The 22,777-nt window shown below is 31.0% G+C and overlaps 2 protein-coding genes and 1 long non-coding RNA gene across 5 annotated transcripts; 1 reads left to right on the top strand and 2 right to left on the bottom strand.

Annotated features, from left to right (window-relative positions):
- Positions 1 to 1,528: 1,528 nt before the first annotated feature.
- On the bottom strand, positions 1,529 to 5,050 carry LOC109543192 (thioredoxin domain-containing protein 5 homolog). Its single transcript, XM_019912772.2, has 7 exons — positions 4,773 to 5,050; positions 4,466 to 4,712; positions 3,087 to 3,224; positions 2,698 to 2,853; positions 2,211 to 2,367; positions 1,973 to 2,148; positions 1,529 to 1,822 (listed from the first exon to the last, which is right to left on the bottom strand). Exons 1-7 carry the CDS (start codon positions 4,925 to 4,927, stop codon positions 1,697 to 1,699), a joined length of 1,155 nt encoding a protein of 384 aa, XP_019768331.2. The 5' UTR covers positions 4,928 to 5,050; the 3' UTR covers positions 1,529 to 1,696.
- Positions 5,051 to 6,071: 1,021 nt separating this feature from the next.
- LOC109543205 (putative thiamine transporter SLC35F3) lies at positions 6,072 to 22,602 on the bottom strand. Of its 2 annotated transcripts, none has more exons than XM_019912790.2 (12): positions 22,217 to 22,602; positions 18,891 to 19,071; positions 17,986 to 18,164; positions 16,482 to 16,652; positions 16,244 to 16,412; positions 15,998 to 16,176; positions 12,770 to 12,913; positions 12,220 to 12,394; positions 11,945 to 12,034; positions 11,758 to 11,887; positions 10,519 to 10,548; positions 6,072 to 6,411 (listed from the first exon to the last, which is right to left on the bottom strand). In XM_019912790.2, the coding sequence occupies exons 2-12, from the start codon at positions 18,994 to 18,996 to the stop codon at positions 6,297 to 6,299; spliced, it is 1,488 nt and encodes a 495-aa protein (XP_019768349.2). In that variant the 5' UTR covers positions 18,997 to 19,071; positions 22,217 to 22,602; the 3' UTR covers positions 6,072 to 6,296. The 2 variants fall into 2 exon arrangements, with proteins under 2 accessions (XP_019768349.2, XP_048519330.1); XM_048663373.1 differs by having other exon boundaries at positions 18,900 to 19,071.
- LOC125503297 lies at positions 9,749 to 18,370 on the top strand. Of its 2 annotated transcripts, none has more exons than XR_007280735.1 (2): positions 9,749 to 10,048; positions 18,039 to 18,370. It is a non-coding gene; the product is annotated as an uncharacterized LOC125503297 (long non-coding RNA). The 2 variants fall into 2 exon arrangements; XR_007280734.1 differs by having other exon boundaries at positions 17,994 to 18,370.
- Positions 22,603 to 22,777: the final 175 nt, after the last annotated feature.

Raw genomic sequence — 22,777 nt, 5'->3', positions numbered from 1 at the left:
AGCCTGGTAAAGCAAAATGGGTTTTCAAAAATCAATAAGTGGCTTTATAATTAATTTCAAACATTCGAAGACAATTAATTATAAACGCTTGCATCCATTTAATTGAAGAAAGCAATTTAATCGAATTATAGGCAAGGAAATATGACTAAGACGATTGGAACTTTGTAAACATAATTGTTTATTCTCGCTCCCCAGTTTCAGAAATAACTTAAATTATATTTTTAATTACTGATAAACTTTATGTATACATGCAACAGTACGTCCAGAATGTATGCGAAATAAAGTTTGCGAATTTATTTATAGCTTTTCGCTATCAATTTTGGTGTACAAATTAAAAGACTATTAATATTATCCAAATATTAAATTGAAACCAATATTCAAAAGCTTTATAACATCACTTTTCCAAAAATACATATTTTCCAAATTATCATTGATTACCTTTGGGTTTAGTTTTCAAAATAAAAAATTGTCTATTAAAGCCCAAGTTACATCATAAAAAGCAGACATACCTACATTTTTCCGATAAATGAGAAATAAACGCCAGCAATTTTCTTATAGACTACATCCTTCTATTGATTGGATTTCAATTTAGGCAGCCGTTTTGGAACTCTTTCATGTTCATCGGATCTTTTTTATGTCATAAAAGGCCCATTTCATGTTCATCCAAGACCCCACATGTAATGTATTATGTAACGATAAAACCGTTTTGTTTTACGTTGGCATTTCCTATCCGCGATCGAACTAATCAGCATTCAGCAAGAACTTGAGGTGGCACGTGCTCCAAATAAATGTCGTATGCGTCCGAAACAGGATTATTTTCGCATTTTGTCAGACTATGGTGGGCTTTTTATTTTGACCGATGCGGAGAATGCTGTACGTTTTAATCAATCAACCACATAAGATAGAATTGGAGATTGCCAAACTGATACGTGACGAAATGGACCTTCTTTTTATTAACATTTTGAATCGGGATTAGCAGTAGTAATATTAAGTTCGGGTAGTAGCTGTCGCGTGAATTTCAATTCACTTCGTCTTTCAATGGTAGCTGCACTTCTTTGAATTATATTTGAAAAGCGCATAAAACATTTTAATCACTTCATACTTGTGTAGAGAAAAAAATATTGAAATAACTTTTTTCTCGACGCCAAGTCCAAGTTAAAAACGAAAAAGAACGTAATTCAAGTAATCAGCTTGACAATGCGTACCGATTAATATTGCGGAAGGATTAAATTTAATATATTAGCAAAGGCTTGACACCATTAGAGTAACTAAGATTAATTACATCATCCAACATTTCTTTTCCTTTTTAATTATCATTTAAGGTTCGCAATCTATCTCTTTAACTTACACGGATTATGAATGCGTTTAGATATGACCGATCATTTAAATTAGCAGAACAATGTATATGTGGCCAATTCACATAAAATGATACTAACGATAGTGATAGTATATTTCACGTTTAGATTTTAAAATATCTGCTTCAGGAGGAATGAATAGGTAACTTTAAAGACGGTAAAATAAAAATGTATTTCTGCATATAAAAATGTATTTAGAAATAGTGCCACAATGACAAACAACCAAACAGTAGGGAAATTATTTTTAGGTTCTAAACACTCAACAGATACGTCTTTTAATTCACTTGGGAAAACCTATGTTTCATCCAGAAACATGAAATGACTAGTATTTGTATGAATTTCTACAATTCCTCATGCCATAAATGCCGTGTGACAAAACCGGACAAATCCTCTATATCACGATTTCCGTTATACTCTCCTATTTGTTGTCCGTCCTTATACAGGAACAGAGTTGGAAATCCTTCGATCTGAAACCAAAAACATACCTAATATTGCCATAACTGACCAACGTTAGTGCAAGATAATCATATTATTTTCAACCGACTTTAAAACCAACCATCGAAAAGCAATTTAAGAGTTGAATCAGCCAGATTTTGTTCCTTAGCCCACACACTTACCTTTTGCTCGTTGCAAAATTGCCTATTGACTGAGGTAGTACAATCGATTTTACCAATTTTGACTGCTTTTTCACTTTGGAACTTCTTCCCCAACTGTTCCCAAGTCGGCGCCAATCTCTTACAATGACCACAAGAAGGAGAATAAAACTCCACAAACGTTAATCCAATGCCGATTTCTGGAACAAATTACATTTTATCAGTTACACTGTAAAAGTTAAAAAAACGCCAAATTATTCACCATCGCTGAAATTTTTCGCTGTTAACTCTGTTACAAATTTGTCTTCGGTGACTTTTGTTGGCTCCGGTTCGGATTTCTCAGGAACTTGACCACCGATCATTCGATTTACATAGTTTTTAAGATCTACCAGTGATCTGTCTCCAGTATATTTTCCATTCTAAAAACCCACAATATTTTTACATGGATTTATAATCTTCACAATTATACTTTGTCGCCTATTTTAAGAGAATAGAATCTTGAAAATCATAACAGAACTGTAAATAAAGTTTTCGTCCCGAATTCTGCTGCCAATCTTTTTCCGCGTTTAACATCAAATGTACAGTTGTTAAGACGAAAAATGCATCAACAGAAAAATGGTATAAAATAATTGCAAACTTCTCTAAGAACAACTTGTTTTTTCGCGATTTTCCATTGAATACGTATCTTATGTCATTTGAATCACGACTATCTTAATATCTTATCTTTTATATAAAAACATTGGTGTTACCTTTTGTCCATCCTCGAACCACAACAGCGTCGGATAACCTTTTACATCGTGTGTAGAACAAATGTCTCTGAATTCTGTACAGTCAACCTTGGCAATAGTAATTTTTTCATTAAGTTCCATTGCTTTTGCCAATTCTAACCAGGTAGGAGCCAATTTCTACAAGTACATGTTGCTATCAAATCCAGATCTCAGATCAATAAAATTTAATAAAAAAATATATATAAAAAAATGAAGAAGGCTTCAGATAAATGCGAAAACATTGCTGTGTGCAGTAGTAATTGTTTAACGAGAAATTGTCGATTGAATAAATTCGTGTGAGTAATTTCGTTAAATCACATAAAATTTAACATTTACCGGTTACTTGCTTACCACAATGCTTATTGACTTACTTGACAATGTCCGCACCACGGAGCATAAAACTTAATAAATGTGTTTCCATCCTCAATAACGGCGTCAAAATTGTCCTTATTCAACTCGATGAGCGGAGATTCTTGACTGGAAACAACCCCAGCGGATAGTTCATCTTCCTAAAATATTGAATATTAAAATGTTCCTCTTTAGTTATTATCGGCAAAATCGTCCAAATAACGTTCTGTCCAGAGATAAACTGCCAATGTCCGAAATATCTCTTTCAGACCGCTATATAGACCGAAACGCGTTCTGGGCTTTTACGAGTGTCAGAAAGCGAATTTGTTAAATGATTCGCTTACTGTTTTTCCCAAATCATTCTGAACCCAATCTGGTTTTCGTCTCATTGCGAGAGCGCGTGGAGCACGCAAAGAATAAATTTTAGTGATAATAAATTACAAAAAAATATTTTGATTGTTTATGTATACATATTAGAATTTTTAAAACAATGGGGACAAAGACGTAACAACTTTTCTACTATATATGGATATTCAAAATTGGCGTCATTCCTAATAATAGGCACATATTTTAAGGGCTGAAGACGCGTTGACATTTTTTATGAAAACCATACAACATTTGTAAAAATACCTAATTCGCGTTCATAAAGGGTTAACATTTTACAATATTTACAAGATCACAAATTATATCCGCATATTTTTATAAGTAACATACAATCGGCAAGGCAGAAATTAAACGAGAAAATTGCAAAGTAAAAAACAGTTAAACAAATTGGGGCCGTATTCCTGCTGAAATTTGCTATCGCGGATAGAGTTCTGGCTGACTTACGAAAAGAAGGAATATATTAGTTTACTTCACTCACATACAAACCTACTTAATGTGGACTCTAAAAATCATTCAACTATTTTTTAAATTATAGTCACTATTTTTTAAATTTTAATATCTTAGATAAATATACTTCGCGTACTAAGCATTCGTAATAATTAAACTTCTACTTATATTTGACCATTAATTTATGTTTATGAGAATTCGTCCATAGGTACTTCGTCTACGAGCTTGGTCCAAATTTCGGTAATTGTAATTTCAACTAACGATTTTTAAAGACTTATTCGTCTTCGACTACATTGATGTACTTATGCCCTATAAGCTTTAAAATTCTATTGCAACATAATTTTCAAACGCTAATCATGCTTTGCTACTTAATTTTTAAGTAATATTAGCACAACAATGTTATCAGCCCGTTTCTGACCAATTATGAATATATCTATGTAACAAAAGATGTAAAGATGTCACGTAGTTATCAGTCAACACACTTTTAAAGATAAGTATCTCTCTCACTATGTACTTTTTTAAGTGCAAAAAGTCCTTATTGGTAAAACAATGTATTAATTTTTTGTACTACCTGTCTGAGCTGTTCATTAATAAAGTCAGTTAGGGTGGGCAAATCTCTGGTACCCCTAAACCTGACACTGTCACTTGTCCCTACTTTGAAGAACTTTAAAGTGGGGTACCCAGTAATATCTTGGTCGGAACAAACTTGGGCATCAGTTGTGCAATCGACTTTGGCAATTGTTATATTGCTGCTATCCTCATTCAACATTTCGGCCAGTTGTTCCCATATTGGGGCCAATCTCAGACAATGACCGCACCTTGACATAGAAACAAAGCAAAACTTTAATTTTCAACACTGGCTGTATGGCGAAACTTACCAGGGGGCGTAGAACATCACAAAATGATGTTTTTTTGCTATCTCGTCCACGAAATTGTTTTCGTCGTATTGGCGAGTATAAATTCCCTCTTCATGGCAGAAAACTTGTAAAACCACCGAAGAATAAATAAGTAAATTAACAAGAAATCTCGACATTTCACAAAATGGTTTCCTTTTAACGAGAAAGATTCTAATAAAGTATTTGGATTTTCAGTAAGAAACTCAGTTTGAAAACAATCCAAATGACAAGTCGGTATTTTCTTAGGTTAGGAGGATGGCATCAATTGTTTCCGATTTGCACCAATTATCTTCGAGAGTTTGGGCGGCAAATTTTAAATAATAGTCAAGGGTTTATAATTTAACTGTTTTTTATGTTGTATGTAATTTGTTTATTCAACTTATGTTGATGTACAATATCGTATTTGAGCGTGTTAATAAAAATTCAATTGAAATATTTTTTTCATTTTTAGATGTGTTTACGCTTCTCCCTTATTTTGATATTGTTTTTAATTATTTCGATTATTTGGTTTCGAATCTTCAATTTTTCAAGTTAACATGGTAATGTACTTTTATGACAGAAAAAATTTAATTTAATTTAATTTAATGTATTGAAGAGTTAAGCTTTTGTGGCTATTGCTTTTAAGCCCTTTTGTAGACTTTTTTTTACATTTTGCCAGCACGATGAGTAACTTGCATTCTCAGAAGTGATTCACTTGAAAGCTTAAGTCCAGTGTCAGCTTTGAAGAGGAGAACTAAATTTTAACTGCCGCCTAAAAGCGAGAAAAATCACTATCATCATTAATGGATTCATTTTTCAAAATCTCATTAAACATGTGATTTTTCTTCAGTTTGTAATTCTGATTTAGATCATTTTTAATGCAACCCATGCAAGTTTTAGCTTGAACATGAGCTCAAGATCGTGAAAATGAGATCGTAAATAAAAGTTATGGACTTAGTTAAAAACAGTTTCGGGCTATTTGGCTTTTCTTTAAACTTTTGTTGTTAAGATGCTAAAAACTTTTTGTGTCTAACTTTCCGAAATTTGCATTTTGTATTTGCCACGCTGTACAAAGTTTGCCTGCTATGCTTAATTTTTGTCAATACATTGACTAACAAAAAACAACAATAACGCTTCAAACGAAAACCAATAAAATTTATCCAGCTCCAAAGTTAGGGAAAATTTGGCTGCGTAACGGTGATTTCGTTGAACAGTTTTCGACTCTCTAGGTTTGATTTTTAATGTATGATATTTATTAAAAATCGTGCATAAATACTAACATTTTTTAGTAAATCACAGAAAGTTGGTACAAATATAATGTATATTACAAGTGCATTTAAACTCTAATAACAGATAGTATCTACAAATTTAACATCAGTTAACAACTATTATTTCCTATGGATCTCGCTACACGTATCCGATATGGCAATCTAAAAGATTCTCCGGCAAGCTGGATCGTCCCAGCATTTCTGGACATGTGAATGAATTTTTCTTCTCTTTACTAAATAGTAGGCTATTAAAACTGGATCATCTGACCCGTCCAGAAGGAGATCGAAGATGGGATCTGATGTATCCAGTTCTATAGTCTATAATATCCCGGCGTTGCATACCTTGGCTACCATGACGATTGCGTCTACTCCATCTAAAAAAATTCAAAGAAAATGTGTATTTAAGTGAATTAGTAAAAGCATTTTGAAAATGTGGTCTGAATTTTTCAGATTTTTTGTTCAATATTAATACTTACGAGAAGGATAAAAACTAGATAAAGTTTGTCAGGCTGCCGATTTTTTAAAATTTATTCTTGAAGTAAATGCGTGAGGCTTTGGAACAAATGAGATTTGCATGGCCTTTAAACGCTTTAAACAATTTTGAAAGTTCAACAGCCTAACTAGTAAAAAGCCATTATTTTCGTTCTAATTATTCTAGACCTTTCACCATCAAAAAGTGCACATTCTTAATTAAAAAATATTTTTTATGGCATGCATTTACTGTTCCATGCTATGTGCTATGAAGAATCCACTGTGCAAACAACGTTTCGCAAGTAAAAACGGGAAACACTTCTACCTACATACAAACGAAATTGTATCTGCTTTAAATAAGTTTCTTCTGTTGTAATTTTAATAAAGTTTCTTCGTGCGGAAGAAATGATTATTTACCTTATTAATAGCAGTTAATTTTGCGTACCTTCACATTAGTGCGAACGACAACTAAGGACTTAACAACAGAGAAAGCGATCTAATCAAACAACATAAACACTCACAGATAAAGTGTACACTAGTGCCTGAGAATGACAGACTTTGCGACTCCACCTGGTCTCTCTTCAGTCGGCAAGTTGGTGGCTGGTAGAGCCGCTCGCTTGGAGAAAGATGGTCTTCGGCGAGTGACAGAATAACACGCATAGAGCCACAGTCACAAGAGATAAAGAAGGGACAGAGACAGAATAAATGTTAGAAGGTGATTGGTGCATGATCGAAAAGAAGGACAATGAGAATGATCAGATGGTTATGGATTGTCTGATTCTAAAAAGTGTTGCGTGTTGGCTCAGTGTGGATGATGCGTGATTAAGCCAGTTGCTTGAGCCGTATAGGAAAGTGTGCGCTATGGTATCTACATGTGCAAAGCCTTTTTTTGTAGCAGCAGTAAAAATATTTTTTTGTTATACAAAAAGTCTTCCTACCGTGAATTTCACAAAGTTTCTCATAGCTTTAATCTTTCTGTTTAAGATGTTAATTTTCCTATGGAATAGAGTCGTACGGTGTAAATCGGTTTTGTTGGTATAATCTCATTTCACACATGTTTTGTTTGCCTTAATACAAATCTGGGTAAAATATACTGGTAAAACATGTTTTTAATTTGTGGTGAGTTGAATGTTCCGTGAAAGTTGCTCTTGTGGATCTGTGATTCATGGTTTATTACTTATTGTTTCAACTGCTGTTTTATTTTTGTATTATATGGATTCAAATGAAATTTGAAATTTACATTTGTAATTTAGAGAGTTATTTACTATAGATTAACGAATCTTCAAAAATTTGTTGTTCAGTTTTTCTGCTTTTTTTCTCCACTTATGTGGCTGTAATTTACCACTTGGACGATTCAAGTAAAGTTCGGTACCTATAAAAGTACTTTGATGATCTGGCATCAGCTTTTTTAAAGTAAGTGTAAAAACATCCTATTTTTAGAGTTATTCTTTATGTGCAACCATTGCTGTTTATTGAACTTGAAAATATTTTCCTCCTCATGGCTTTTTAAAAAATTTAATTAACAAAAAATCACATTTTGGCAGTAATTGAATTGAAAATTAAGAACCGTACATTAATTTAAAAATGCAGCTCGAATTATTAAAGCTTAAATTGAGTGAAGCAATAAAATATAAGTACACAACAAAGCAAACATAGTGAAATAAGCTGCAGTTTTCAACTATTTTCAATTGGCACAGAAAGTGAATTATTAAGTACCTTTTTAAATAAAAGTAAAAAGCGTAAACAACAATTGAAAAAAAAATAAGCTATTTCGCATGAACAGTATAATTAAATAATTAGACTCAATGACTAAATGAGTCTGATAAAAGTGAAACTAAATTTATTTAGTTCTGTTTCACGTATTATGTAGTGCATGTTTTCACTTTAAAATTATAAGACTTTATTCAGTGTTTTGCAGCATAGATTTTACAAATTTTAAAAACAACGAACATAAATGAAAAACTCATGCAAAACTTATATATAAATGTAAGTCATCAGGAAATTTATTTGCGTAAAATGGTGTTCAAATTAATTTGATGTGTATTGTTCTAAAATTGCGTATAATGAGGGGTATTAGTGCGAAAAATCCCAATGTAATTGATGTAAAGCCTACTGAATCTCGCTCAAAATTACGGTAACTTTTTTGGCAACAAAATCAAATAATTTATTAACGAAAAAATTCTGACGCAAAGACTAAACTTGAAGCTTTTCCAAATATTCAAATTTATATCGCTGGAATCAATCTTACTTTCAAAAGTATTTAAGTTGTTCTTTCAAGTATTCGGAAAGCATATCAAAAACAATATGAAATTTAGATTAAACGCATACAAAGTTTCATAGAATAACAAAAAATGTTCACATCTTTATAAAATGTTAGAACATCCGATTTCTCAAAAATCGAAAAAGATAAACCCGTTTAGACTTTAAATATTTTCACTTATGTTAAAATGGAAATACAAGAAATATAAATGGATGAGTGAAAAATATCATCAGACGTTAACATTTGTTAACTTATGTATACTTATAATGCATCTATATGCAGATATATTGTTCATTTTAACCTCTAATAATAGCACAGAATTTATATTTAAAAACCCAATACTTGAACATCCCTGTATATTATCTGAGTCTTCAAAACCGAAACAAAAAATCTATTAACTTTTGTTTAAATCGAATCATTGAGGATAAATTGTGTGATTATTCCTCACACTTTTACAATAAATGGTGGTGAAAAAAAGGTGAAAAGTAAAACAAAACAGTTAAAACAAACTGAATTTTATTTGGACGTCATCAATTTAACAATAAAAAGTAGACAAATACAAAATAAAGTGTTAGTAAAATTATTGTCGGGAAGCCGTTCGTGCAAAATTGTATTTTAGGTCAGTTTTAAAATCACGGGATTAAAATTTTGCTATATGTGAATGACACAAACCGTTTTTGAAATACTGCTTTTTTCAATATTTTCTTTAACTTAATTTTTTGTAATTGGTATTAAAAATGAATACAAATGGCTTAACTAATATTAACAGACAAAAATAAATGATCTCAAACTGATTTGAGTCATTCAATGCTTCTAACATTAACAAATGTAAGTAAGTATACAAACATTAATCAAAAACAGTCTAACTACAAACGTTTCTATCTTATTTTGTACAACATCAGCAGAACGACACAGCCAACTACACATACATACATAAGATCACTTTTTTTGCCCCTGTTTGGAGCGGGCATACTAAAAATCGAAAAAGAGTACTTTAGCATATAACTCCGACTAGCTAATAAAGATGTCAGTCTAGCTAAGAATCTACATGAACCTAGTTTCAATATGTGCGTGTGTTAAAAATTGTGTAGAAGTATACTGGCTGTTTTTTATTGCGGCTTAAAATTGTTAGTATATACAGCGTGCCTCACGGTCAGCGTCTATTAGAATATTCCGGGAAGTAATGCGATTTGAAACCCGCAAATTTGGAAAATGAGATTTTTGGAGACACTCTTTTCAGATGAAATAACAGCGACATTATGCGACTTCTAATAAATAAGGTAATATTAATAAAGGTAAACGATACATCATCAAACTAGATCACTTGCATTGTGTGCGAAGCATCACAGGACCATCGATTATTTAACAATTTATATGTTTTTTTTTTATAGAGAATAGTTTTTTGAAATATTTAACTAAATTCGAAAGGAACTCTCGCAGAAAAAAACAGTCGCATGATTCTGATAACGATTCAGATTAGATTCATGAGTCTTTAAGCTACCAAATACATCTCTTGCGCCAATTCCTATTCAAAAGTTAACAGATTTAAGAAAACGAAATAAAATGAAAATAACTCACATGATATGTGGATGAATGAGTTGACATATATTGTGGAACAGTGTGTGGAGTGTGTGTGAAGATTCTAATGGGTGTGAATAAAATCTATAATGACACAAACTAAATGAGATTTAAAATAGATAACAACACACACAATAATGTTGCATGCCGAAAGATATTATTTGGTACTTACCTCGCACTGTGCGTTAACATGATGATATTTCTGAAACAAGATAGTTGTATAGCTTACAGCTTACCCAAATTTACTACCAAAATTACAAACTAGCATTTACTACGAGGGTCGTTTGATAAGTCAGTGACTTTTTAAATTTCCTGTTCAGTAACTTTAAATTCATCATTCATTCAACAAGCTGATGGTCACGGTTTTTGGGATCGGCGTTATTCACATCGATTACTTTGAAAAGAGTAAAACGGCGCATACTATTCAGAGCTTTTGAACAGATTCGATGTTGACTTGAAGTTAAAAAGGCCGTATTTCGCGAAAAAAGTTCTGTTTTTTAGCAGCATATTCTCCAGATTTAGCCCCTTGCGACTATTTCCTGTTTGCAATCCTGAAGAAATGGCTGGGCGTAAAAAAAATTGGGTCCAATGAAGAGGTCATAATTGAAACAAACACCTATTTTGAGGAAATCGAGAAAATATATAATATTAATTGAACGGAATAAAAAAAATTGGAAAGACGTCCAAAGTCTAAGTATATCGAGCTAAAAACAGATTATGTTGAAAGATTTAACGTTTTTTGTGCGAAAAAAAACATATCTTATTCAAAAAGTCGATCCTCGCATGTTAAAGTTCTCGCAAATCAATTTTTCATTTAGACGCTTCAAAGTGTTATTAAAAGTGCTCTATTCATAGCCAATAGAATTAAATAAGAGCTGTTTGAAAAAAGATATTAAGCAAGCATATTAATTTGTGCAGTGCAGTTGATGGATATTGTGCATCATGAAGCTAATTGTGACTCATAGTAAGCGCTCAACGTTTCAGTCGCTGTAAGAAGCAGAAGTTGTGAATAATCATTAGGCGAATTTTACGTAAAAAAAATAGATAAATTCTGGCTTACAAAACTGACCTTTCCGTTGAAGATACGAGTTGAAATTCTGCAAAGATACATGTTTATATTGTATCTTTTGGTAACAAAAAACCTATTGCGCAACAGTTTTAGAATCACGACTTCTATAGAATTCAAATGCACGCGAAAACTATGGAATTTAAAAGCCCATTCAATATGTGAAAAGTAAATGTATTTTCTTGTAAAAGATTGAATGTTAACTAAGTAATATCAATGGATTAAATGAACTTACTGATGTAAATTTCAAATACGAATGTGAACTTTATTGAGTTTAGTGCTTCATGAACTTTGATCGAATCTTCATACTATTTACAAGAAAAATGCATTTTTGTGGAATCCTACCTGAGTAGTCGAGTAATGTAATCCGGCCAGTTATCGGGAAACATTACCAGGAAAAAACCCACTGCTATTAAAATCATCCCTGCCAATTTCATCCCTTCGAATTGAGCTCCGTATAAGACAACATCCAGTGCTGAAAATGCAGTTAATTTATAAAAAAAACGCAATTCTACATTTCATATTTCCTCACCCGCAGAAACGGGCACAGCAGTGATGAGTCCCAATGTTATAAAAAGGTCATAAGTTAGGGCAACACTGAAGTTCCCTAATAAATTGGCAACTGAAAACACAACATTTATGAAAAAACTTGTCCAATATAATGTAAAAAAATAAAAATAGCGATTGCTTTTGTCAGTTTTCTGTAATGTATAATATATAGTCATATTTTCCAACTTTAATCATTCTTTAATGTAAAATATAGATATTTACTGTAAAAATAATAAATAATGAATGATGAACTCTCACCTAGAGATAGGCAGCTTGCACTTAGCAGCGCCGGCCATGGAAGTCTATCCCAATGGAGAGTTTCCAGTCCAGTCAAAAATAGACCCAAACTGACCGGCCATAAAAGAGCCGCATTGAGCATTCCAATTAAGGAGAAGAAAAGAGCAACTTGACCGTAAGTTGCATCTCCAATCACCTCCAAAAACGAAATCAAGTTTAACTTTAACATTTTTAAACATCGTCGATGAAACGTCGAAAATTATAAATCTAATTAATGAAGGATGCTTTAAGCTAACAGAAAGCAAGAAAGAATAACACAGGAAATAATGGATGTTATGAATGAAACATGCAAAAACCTATAAAAAAATATAAAGCAAGAAAGAATAACATAAGGAATTCTCGATCTTATGAATGAAAAGTGTTAACACAAAACCAAACCTAAAAGAATAGAAATAGGGGTTGATAAAATAAATAAGAAAATGGACAGAGAACATTTATGAACTCACTCTAAGAGCAGAAAGAAAATAGATTTATCATAATAGTAGTCCCAACTAAAACTAGTTGTATTTACCTTTTTAAAAAGTACTTTATAGACAGCTGAACCAGCTGCAGCTGAGGTAGCTAAAACTACACCAGCTAATGTTGGACTTCCTGTAATTCCATCCATATAAGCTAGTAAAGCGACACCAGTATCGCATATTATCACAGCCATTATCTGTTAAAAAACAATATAAAACTATTTCAATCATCGCTAAGATTTTAAGGATGAGTTGGAGCTGAGCCAAGGGAAAAAAATTCAAAACATTTTCTTTTAAGCTTGATCTTGTGGGATTTGCATTATTCGTCCTAAAACTTCGAATGTTTTTGTCAGGAAAACAATTATCTTTATTTTATTATACATTAAACATCATTTATCCGAAAAAATTAGTAATTGGCATTAGTTAAAAATGCCTTTTATTAAACCAAGTTATTTTAAAACATAAAGCGCAAATACAAATAATAATTGTTACTAACGCCAACTAGGTGATAGTGCACAAATAATCACTCACTTAATATTTCGAAAAATCAGCTTACAAAATACAAAATTGTTAAAGTACACTTAAATTTGTCGGAATGGCAATATTAAGTGTTCAATGTTTTCAAACGGGTTTCATCTAATAACAACATTTACATGTGCATTCAATGGCAAAGTCTGTAAAATAAATTCTCATAAACAAATGCTCAAATAATTCTATAAAAAGCGATTCCGATCTACAGTAAATTAATGCCAAATGTTAGCTTCCCACAGTAAACAAAGCGTTGGTCGATCATTATACCTTTTTTAATAACGAATTTGGTTATTTGGTACAATATCATCCTTTTTATAAAATGCATCAAATTCAAATATTAGTATCTTGTATAAACGACGAATATTTTTTTACAAAGAAATAAAATCTAACATAATTTACGAAGGTATGATATGCTGTTGTTTATTTACTCAGAATTATATTAAAATTTACTAGTGAATTTATTTAATTAGATTACATTGCATTGCATTTACGAAACTAATAAACTGATTCGGTTTCATCAAAGAAGAATATTTTTATTCCAATAAATAATTTTAGCATAATTTAAGAAGGTATGATATACTTTTGTTTATATATTCGGAATTAAATTAAAATTTATTAGATTTACTAGAGGTACGAAACTAATGAACTGATTCGGTTTCATCAACGAATAATATTTTTATTCCAATGAATAAATGTTTAGCATAATTTCAGAAAGTATGATACACTTTTGTTTATATATTCGGAATTAAATTAAAATGGATTAAGTTTACTAAAAGTAGTTAAATGATCTTGTTCTAAAAGTGCTACGTCTAAAAAAGAATGTAGTTTCCAAAACAGAAAAGAATAATACTATACCAAAAGGTCCAGTAAATAAAGATTTATTGTGGTGCATTTCTTTTACAGATTGTTACAGTTTTACAGCTAATATGGGTACATGTTTTGAATTTTGTTGAAAAAAGAAGCGATAAAAAAACGTCTAAAGCTCTTTACTAGATTACTATTCAGCGTCTATTATCCTGAAGAAATTATTAGAAATGTAGCTACTGAAATTTCGTAACGAATTATAAAATATTTAAATTACTCACTGAAAAAGTTTGTAACATTTAGGTCCAAATTCGAAAAAGATATTTACATTTATGTAATTTTTTACAGAAAGTAATAAAGCGATTTAAAAAAGCCTTGAAAGAAGTGTTTAGAATAGAAATCTCTCGGCCACTGACTTAGTACAAGAAAGTTGAACAGTAAACTATCAACTTTATTATTTTTTAGATCTCCTGTGACGGACAAAGGACAAGTTGGATATTCAGCACGGTTCAATTCTCTATCGGCTAATAATAAACGTTGCAAATTATTACTTTTTATCAATACTTATAGGTAGAAGATCTTTTTTAATAAGTAGTTGCTATCTACTACATAATATAAAATTGAACATAAAATGTAAAAAAGACGTGAATTTAGTTGGCAATTAATTACCGAATCAGAAATCGTGTAAGATAGTGAAAAGAAACCCAAAAACTGATCCTGGGGTTGCCAGAGGTTAGTAAACGTTGAGATTTACACTATCTATAAAGTGTAAATAAAATATGAAGCAAAATTAAGTGGTGCGTGGTTGAAATGTTTAAATTTTCCTATTAAACTTTAGAGTGATTACTCATTAATTCCAATTCCAGCGCATAAAACTGGAAAACTGAAAATGTTATTTATTATTTTCCCTAACCGACCACCCGTTGCAAAACTAAAACCCGTAGCCTTTTTGCTGATAATTTCAATGCTCAAATCATTTTAAAGTAAATCAAATCAAACAAATGTTTATAAAACAAACACGCGAATGAAATTAGTGTCATTACAATCCATTTGTGCTTTGTTATTGATCTTATTATGAATGTTGTGTGTGTTTTTTACTGATATTTGAATCGAAACGCTATTTCTGATTAGACTATGATATTCACTTTAGATCTAACATTTTGAGTTTAACTGAAACTGTTGTGGTCAGCCTTTTCGTTGTTTTCTTGTCTTTTCACAATACACTTACTTGATATTTTATAAACTGTTCTTATAAGTGAATTAGTTTTACTTTTGACATTTTGCTGAATTTCCTGGAAATGACGAAATCTGATATTTTGAAACAGAATATTCGGTACAAGAACATTAGTTGTATCTGCAACTTAGTTTCAGATATTTCAGTTACCTTCATTTAAATAATTGATATAAATTGTTAATGTGATGGTGAATATAGAACAACTAATTGTGACTGACTGTTGTGACTAAAAATGTATGATTTTATTTTGCATTTTTGGTTCAACTTTGTAAATTTACGATCAATTTTCCCTTTTCCATTAGCTCTCTAACTGGTTGAAGAAAATTATAGGGTCAAGTCCCATATGCACAAACATTATAATTAATATAGAAAATAAAAAAATTATTACATAAAAAAAATTGTTTATATCGCGTTTCAAGTGTACATCTAAACATTTCTCACACCGAAAATCGAAATCTGACTAACAAATAGATCTCTTCTTTGAGTCTTTGTGCAAAGTTGCTCAAACCGCCATTGCAAAATGTTTGCAAAACATCCGAAAGTGTTGCTTCATAATGGCTAAACTTTGTTAATCACTAATCTGAGTAGGTTTTAACATGAATGTTTTTGCCCGGTTTTTGAGATATTCTTGTCGCTATTTCTTTAACGGAGTTAACTAGGGCTAGTCGACAACATATTAGCTAATGATTGGATTTTATCGATAGATACTTACACGTATGCCGACAAATTGTTCGTGTAAAATCACCCAGCTTAGCAGGTAGACAATCGATACGTTAGTAGCAAAAAGAGCCATCACATCAGTGGCCAGAAGGATGTTTAAAGATAAAATATACATGTAATTTGTGCCCACCCAGAGTAGACAGAATAAGCTGCATCTGGTCATAAACCTGACTAAAATTTCAAATATACATATATTAAACATTAGCAGTTCAAAGGCAAAGTTGTATGCGTGTATTACCTGCAGTAAACCCTTTATCTCGGAAGTCTCGTATGCTTTCCGTGAGAATATCGGACATTGATTCACATCGTTTGGTGCTTAACCTACTCACAAAATATAAAGGAAAGAACAGCATTGTCCAATTCGTCACAAACCAAGTGGTGAAAAATGGGGCTTCAAATGAGACCGCCTGAAAATTATTTTAAGAATTAAGAGCTAAATATTACTTAAATGTTGAGAGCAATGTAGAAATACTAACGTATTTCGTTTGAAGCACAGTCATATTTAAATCGGTAGTATCATGAGGTACTAAAATTGGGTCATCATAGTCTTCGTCTTTGGATCTTCGCAAATACAAGTACTTTATACTGTGTGTTGCACCAACCCAAGACGCTGTCACGCAAACCGTTACCCATATTCCAAAGTATATCTGAAGCAATAGGAGGAGAAAAATATAAATCTGGAATTATATACATGAATGAATTTAACTAAATATAATAAAATACAGTGCTTTCGTTCCCTAGAATATGTATATTTATACTTTTTTTCAACTGTTGTAAACTATAGGATTTTGAACTATTTTGCTTGAAGCAAGTCAAATGAAATTCATGAAATTCGCATTTCGTGCGGGAAAAAGTTATATAAAAAAATGCATGGAAAAAACAATACTACTCAAATAATTTTTCCCCCGCCTAAAACTTGCCTTTACCTAGTACTTTACCTTTACCTCGTTCAGAGCCTTGCAAAATAATTTGAAAAACTATCGTTAAAAATTTCTAAACGGCAACACTTTGTAAATGATCATTTTAGGTTAAGCCTATACATGTGGAATATGTATGTGTACTTTTTATGTTTCGGCTGATTCATTAATATTTTAACATAAAATAGTCGTTTTCTAATTTTTAGTGTTTAATATTGAATATTTGTAATCAGGTTTTATTGAAATGACATATTTCTTAATTATGCGAAAACTTTTAAATATAGAATTTACTATTAACTACAAACTGTTATTACAAAACGTTAATTTTTTAGTGTTTTGTCAAATTTTTTGTTGCGACTTTTAACTGCTTTTTTAATATTGTTAATTAAACTAAAATTTAATGGAATTGTTCAAATATTTACAATGTTTCAGTTTTCAGTCGGAGGTACAAAAATAGGCAATTTCATTTTTATATTCAAATCTAATTGCAGTTTTATTCAATTAAAATGTATTATTTTATAGTATTTCTTTAACTCAATAGTTAAAATGGGTTTTTACAATTTTTCACTTTATCAATATGAAAAAAATTGTCAATACGCCACTTAGTCATATATACCTACATAAATTTTAAAGTTCGATCCATAAATTTCTAATAAAAATAGTAAGTAGCAGGCAGCAAAGTCCTTTTTACACTAGTATTTAACCAACGTAAATTAGATTTACGTGCCTTGGAAGTATGTGAATAAAATGGAACGTTAAATCACGCACAAAAAGTGGGGTTTCTTGTGAGTTAGCGGTATCGAAACGCAAATCGGTGCAATTGTATTCACGCTACCTGAACACGCTATACACAATTAATAAGAAAAACAGATTTATTTTTGAATGAGTTAATTTTAGATTTTCCTACTAACGGTTGCCTGCTTACGACCAATTCAACTGAACATGAAAAACTAAAGTAAAATAAGCCTAAAATAAAATGAATAAAAAAGGGTTTCTGGATTAAATGAAGAAAATAATTGTTATGTGGAAAACTTTATATAAATCGACATTCAAGTATATTTACCTTTCTAGCTGATTTCGAACAAATTGATGCGGAACAACTTTTCAATTTTCCAGCAATACCAGTCGATTGAATTGTTGCATTTCCAGTACAATTGCTGGTTCGCTGGGGAGTTGCAGGCGAAAGAGGTTCGACTGAGTCCTGCTGACTCCCAACAGAATCTGAGTGAGTAAATGAAGGACCTAATAAATACACACATAATATTTATAGTTTAGGCAAGAAATTATAGGGGCAACATTCACAATAAATCCATTGTGCTCACATCAAACAGTGCTTGAGTGCTGATCAATTGCAGGATAGATTGAAATGTTTTAGATACCAAAGAACTCATATTTGTAACTGTCTAAAATATAGATAATTTGTATTGGTAATAAATGTATCTAAAAATCTTGAGCTTTTCATATTCCTAACGTATGTAAATATGTTGGTTATCTGTTAAACCGGCAGGTCAAGTAATTTGTATATCAAAGGAGTGAATATAAAAGTATCAAAATGTCTGGCAAACCAATCCTCCTTTAGGTCAATATTGTTCCAAAACTATTTCAAATTACCCTAGATACTTTCCAAGAAGTTCACCTTGGTTTCGTGATTTGAATAAAGCAAAATATATTAACTAATTTTCACAAAAGGAGGAGCGGTATTAAGTACCAGACGTAGGGATACAACATATTATTATACACTTATATTTCTGTTTGTCTAATTTAAAGTGTCGAGAATATTTATGTTTTCAGTGCAGTGCTATCCATGAGTTTATTATTTTTTGCTAGAAGGAAGTTATTTAGTTTAGAGCAAATTATATTAACACCCCTTTATTTCTATGAATCATAATCTGCCCAAGATTGAATCATTCACTTATGAGTTATAGTGCGCATATAAACGAAACTAGTAATTAACTTGCAATTTCTTACCATTCTTACCATTTGCAACTCCCTCCTCCGTTACTAAAACGCTAGGGGTGCGATTGCGACTAGAACTTCTTGGATTGAATATTGTCGGAATATCGTCTCGGTTCATCCTTTTGTAGAATTATCCGTTTATTTAAGGTTTTCTTTTATGTTCATGGCCCATTATAAATAAAAGTGGACATCGCTGAAAAGCAATAAAATCTGCCATTAGTAAACATTGTTAGTTGATAAGTATTTATTTGATTCGAGTTTAAATAAATATATTTTATATAACTGAAAGAAAAAATGTTCCATATTACATAGCAGAGAAAAAAATTCGCTGGCTGAAGGAAAATATGCACATCTTTTTAAAATAAAGCGATAGAATAAAACACGTAAGTAAAAATTTCAAACGCAAAACCTTTAGTGAAGAGTTGTTTTTCGTTTGGGCGCTGACTCATCTTATGCCTTCAACTAAGCATTTTCTTCTATGGGGAGTGTTGAGTTCAAGCTGTTTTGTTTCAGTAACTAACTAAACGATCATTTAGAAAATACTAATTTTTTACGTTATTTAATTAAAAATGTGCGTGAATTCAGTCAGAAACAGATATCACAGAACAGGCCATGAAAAATATATGAACCCCCAATTCAAATCGAAAAGTATTTTTGTTCTCACCCTGATAAATTATATAGGTTGAATCCAAAAATAGGACAACAAACTGATAACTATTAATAGCGTGGACTTGTGGAAGTTCAAGGATGATTTTAAAAGGGTCAGTTTTAACGAATCATTCGTTCTAGACCTCGTTAAGAATGGAAATTGAGCTGCACAACTTATCAACGATGATCTCGCATATCAACAGACATATTTGGATATCAATTCCACAATGTATAATGTATGTTACTTTCCAATAATATTTAACTTGTTGTTGTTGCTTTACATAAAAAACACAAATTATTTTAACTTAATGGTATTTATAAACTAACAATGATTGTCTTGTATAAATAGACGTGCCAAAACTGGTCATTATTGTGCTATAGTTTTAGAATACCTAAGGGATATTTAGTGCCGACATTCGCAAAGCATGCAATCTTTATTTATTCAAAAGCTTGAAACCCGCAGAGTTTCGTATTATGGACAGATTAAATTATTAATAGATAAAGCGTTCATAAATATTTGCTCTCAAAGTGGACAATTGGAACATTTCCTGCTATATTTGTACCTAATTTAAATATTTTCTCAATGTTGCAAAGTCAGCAAAATAAGCCAGAGTTTCATCAGCAGAATCTAAACAGAACAAAAACATTGTCGGAAATATTTAATTAATTCGATTTAATTTAATAATTTCGATTAATAGGATTTATCGCTACTTTCATTATATTCAAGATATTTAAAAAATCGAAAGGCTGTATTAAAAAAAATTATCAATAAAAATATAGATAACTTCTCTCTAACTCTTTTGTGAATCCCTTTTTGCTGCATTCAATAAGTATCGCACTTGTCGCCTCTATTATTCGACTCTACTTATAGAAAGATCCATTCAAAATAACATAAACTTAAGGTCTTTAACAAACGAGTAAAGGAGAAATAATGAAAACATTCATGAGTGCAAACCTGAGTCTGAATCAACTGAACCTAATACTTCAAAAAATTATAATAATTGGTTAAACAAAATTAGAAGTAAATATTAGGAAAACTCAATTATTCGCTGATTTATATAAAATATAAATTAAAACTGAAATGAAAACGCCATAACTGTTACAGAAAACAAGAAGAATCTAACAAGATAAAGAAGATAAAAACTTATAGATTTTGGAACTTAAAATAAAATAACAAACTACCAGTTATTCGCAGTTTTTACAGTAACAGACAATAGATAAAACGCACATGAATCTTTACTCAACGTTAAAAGTTTAAACTGCAGTTAAAACCGGAATTTTTTGTACCCAATACGACAGTTTATAGATTTTCCAGTTGTAGTACAATTTTGTGAATTATTATATTGTTCATATTTAATTTATTGTTTATAATTACATATCATATTCAATTTATTCAGAACATTGCCGAGAAGAAAACAGTTGTTTCACATACTTTTGATATTAGAAAACCTAGACACTTTCTAGTTAATCGTGCTTTAAAAGGTATACCTACATATTTAATAAATTTTATATTTGTCATCTTTGTTACGCTATGGGGCTTGGAAGTATGCGTGCAACTAGGAAGTAATTTAAAATTGTAAAATTATAGCTCTGAAACATTTTATAAAAATTCCGACAAAAATCGCATACTTTTCGCAATTTTCGATTTACCTATAGGTAAATATAGTTAGCTTTTAGCTAAAAAGACATTTGAAAAAATTATGAAAATCAGGAAATAAAATGTTCAATACGCAAAGAAATTGAAATTATGTTTACTTCTACCTCAATTGATAATTTGTAGAAAAATGTCTGCATTGAAAAAAATCAAGACGATAATTAAAAAATCTTTCCTCAAAATTATTTTTTGGGGGAATTAAATAATCACCATTTACGAGCACACAACTGAGTTCGAAATCTGCTCACACTTCAATCCCTAATGTTTGCAGCTAAAAAATAACTTATTCCTAATGAAAGAAAAGCAAAAAATAATAATGGAAACAGATATCGGTAGTTCAAAGTATTTAAAAATACACACCTCTAGTATTTCCTTTGCATCTTAATAGAGATAAACATAACAAAGCAGATAAATGCTGAAAATCAAACAAAGAAGAGTGAATGAATGAAATGAATATGTAATGAGAAAAAAAACAATGCAAATAAATAGTGACTGATACGTATATTTGTAAAGCAAAAGCCAAAAAGTAGAGTCTAGTTACAAGCCGTTTTACTGAGAAATCTGTTAATCACATTAATTTATTGATAAAGGGTTCCAATCGCACTTCACACACAAATATAAACTTTTGATGTTTCATTGTTCGAATTTTCTCATCTTAGTTCCAAATTCTGCCATACTGTTTCTTGCAATATTTGAAGTGCAAATTTAGAAATGACTATAACATTACGTTATAATAAAATATGATAAATATGGTTGATAGTGTAAAAATTTAAATTTGAAAAAATCAAAATACCATTCTATCGGTACATTGCATAGACATTTCAACTGGGAATTAATAATGGATTGCTTCCTGCAACCCCATGCGCTTAGAATCGGTTACTAATGTCGACTCGACGGGTTAATGAATAAAAGATTATTTTGTTCCAGAATTCTATTCTGTTTCTAAATAGAAGGGGATCCAAAGATATTTCTGCAAATGGTTCATTTATCTCTATATCAAGTACATATATTTTTTTATTATAAAAAAATATTCTACCTTAATTGTCTTGTATTTGTGAACACAACACACAAACTATAGTCTAGTAATCCAGAAAAGTATTAATAGTTCAATATTCCATTCATGAATAATTGTGTGAAAGAGTTTCCCGACGAAAACTGCGTGGCTGAATTTTTTTGGATTCACCGAAAAACGCTCCAACCGAAGAAAATCGGACTACTGAAAGAGGGAAAATGCTGGATCGCTATGTATTCCAAACTGGATCGATAGCTGGGGCGTTGATATTCCATTCTGAGTAGGTGATTGTTAATGCGCAGTATACAGGGAACAATTTATAAGGATAGAGTAAGATTAAGAAGGAATATTGTTTCCGTGAAATGCCAGAGAAAAAGTTTCCTATGTGGGAGCGATATTAATAACTGGTTATGTCTTTGTAACGCATTGCGAAAATTATTTGATACAGTTTTACGAGTATTTATTATATAATTTGCATAGGTACATTTGCAGATTAAATAAAATTCAAACTAAACATTATAAAAATATAAAAAGAAAATATTCGTCATTCAATATTGAATATGGCTTATAGGTAGGCGCTTACGT

The sequence above is a fragment of the Dendroctonus ponderosae genome, unplaced genomic scaffold, assembly GCF_020466585.1.
Source record: "Dendroctonus ponderosae isolate FM_Combo_2020 unplaced genomic scaffold, Dpon_F_20191213v2 Dpon_F_20191213_177, whole genome shotgun sequence".
Classification (NCBI taxonomy): Eukaryota; Metazoa; Arthropoda; class Insecta; order Coleoptera; family Curculionidae; genus Dendroctonus; species Dendroctonus ponderosae.
This window is presented reverse-complemented; position numbering and strand designations above follow the sequence as displayed.

Excerpts from the sequence above, each read along its gene's own strand:
- LOC109543192 (XM_019912772.2), bottom strand. The coding sequence starts at position 4,927 with ATGTCGAGATTTCTTGTTAATTTACTTATTTATTCTTCGGTGGTTTTA. Across the intron at positions 3,225-4,465 it reads TTAATGAACAGCTCAGACAG|GAAGATGAACTATCCGCTGG; the intron begins GTAGTACAAAAA and ends TCAATATTTTAG. Across the intron at positions 2,854-3,086 it reads CGTGGTGCGGACATTGTCAA|AAATTGGCTCCTACCTGGTT; the intron begins GTAAGTCAATAA and ends ATGTACTTGTAG.
- LOC109543205 (XM_019912790.2), bottom strand. The coding sequence starts at position 18,996 with ATGAACCGAGACGATATTCCGACAATATTCAATCCAAGAAGTTCTAGT. Across the intron at positions 16,413-16,481 it reads CTGTGCTTCAAACGAAATAC|GCGGTCTCATTTGAAGCCCC; the intron begins GTTAGTATTTCT and ends AATAATTTTCAG. Across the intron at positions 11,888-11,944 it reads TGCTGTGCCCGTTTCTGCGG|CACTGGATGTTGTCTTATAC; the intron begins GTGAGGAAATAT and ends CTGCATTTTCAG.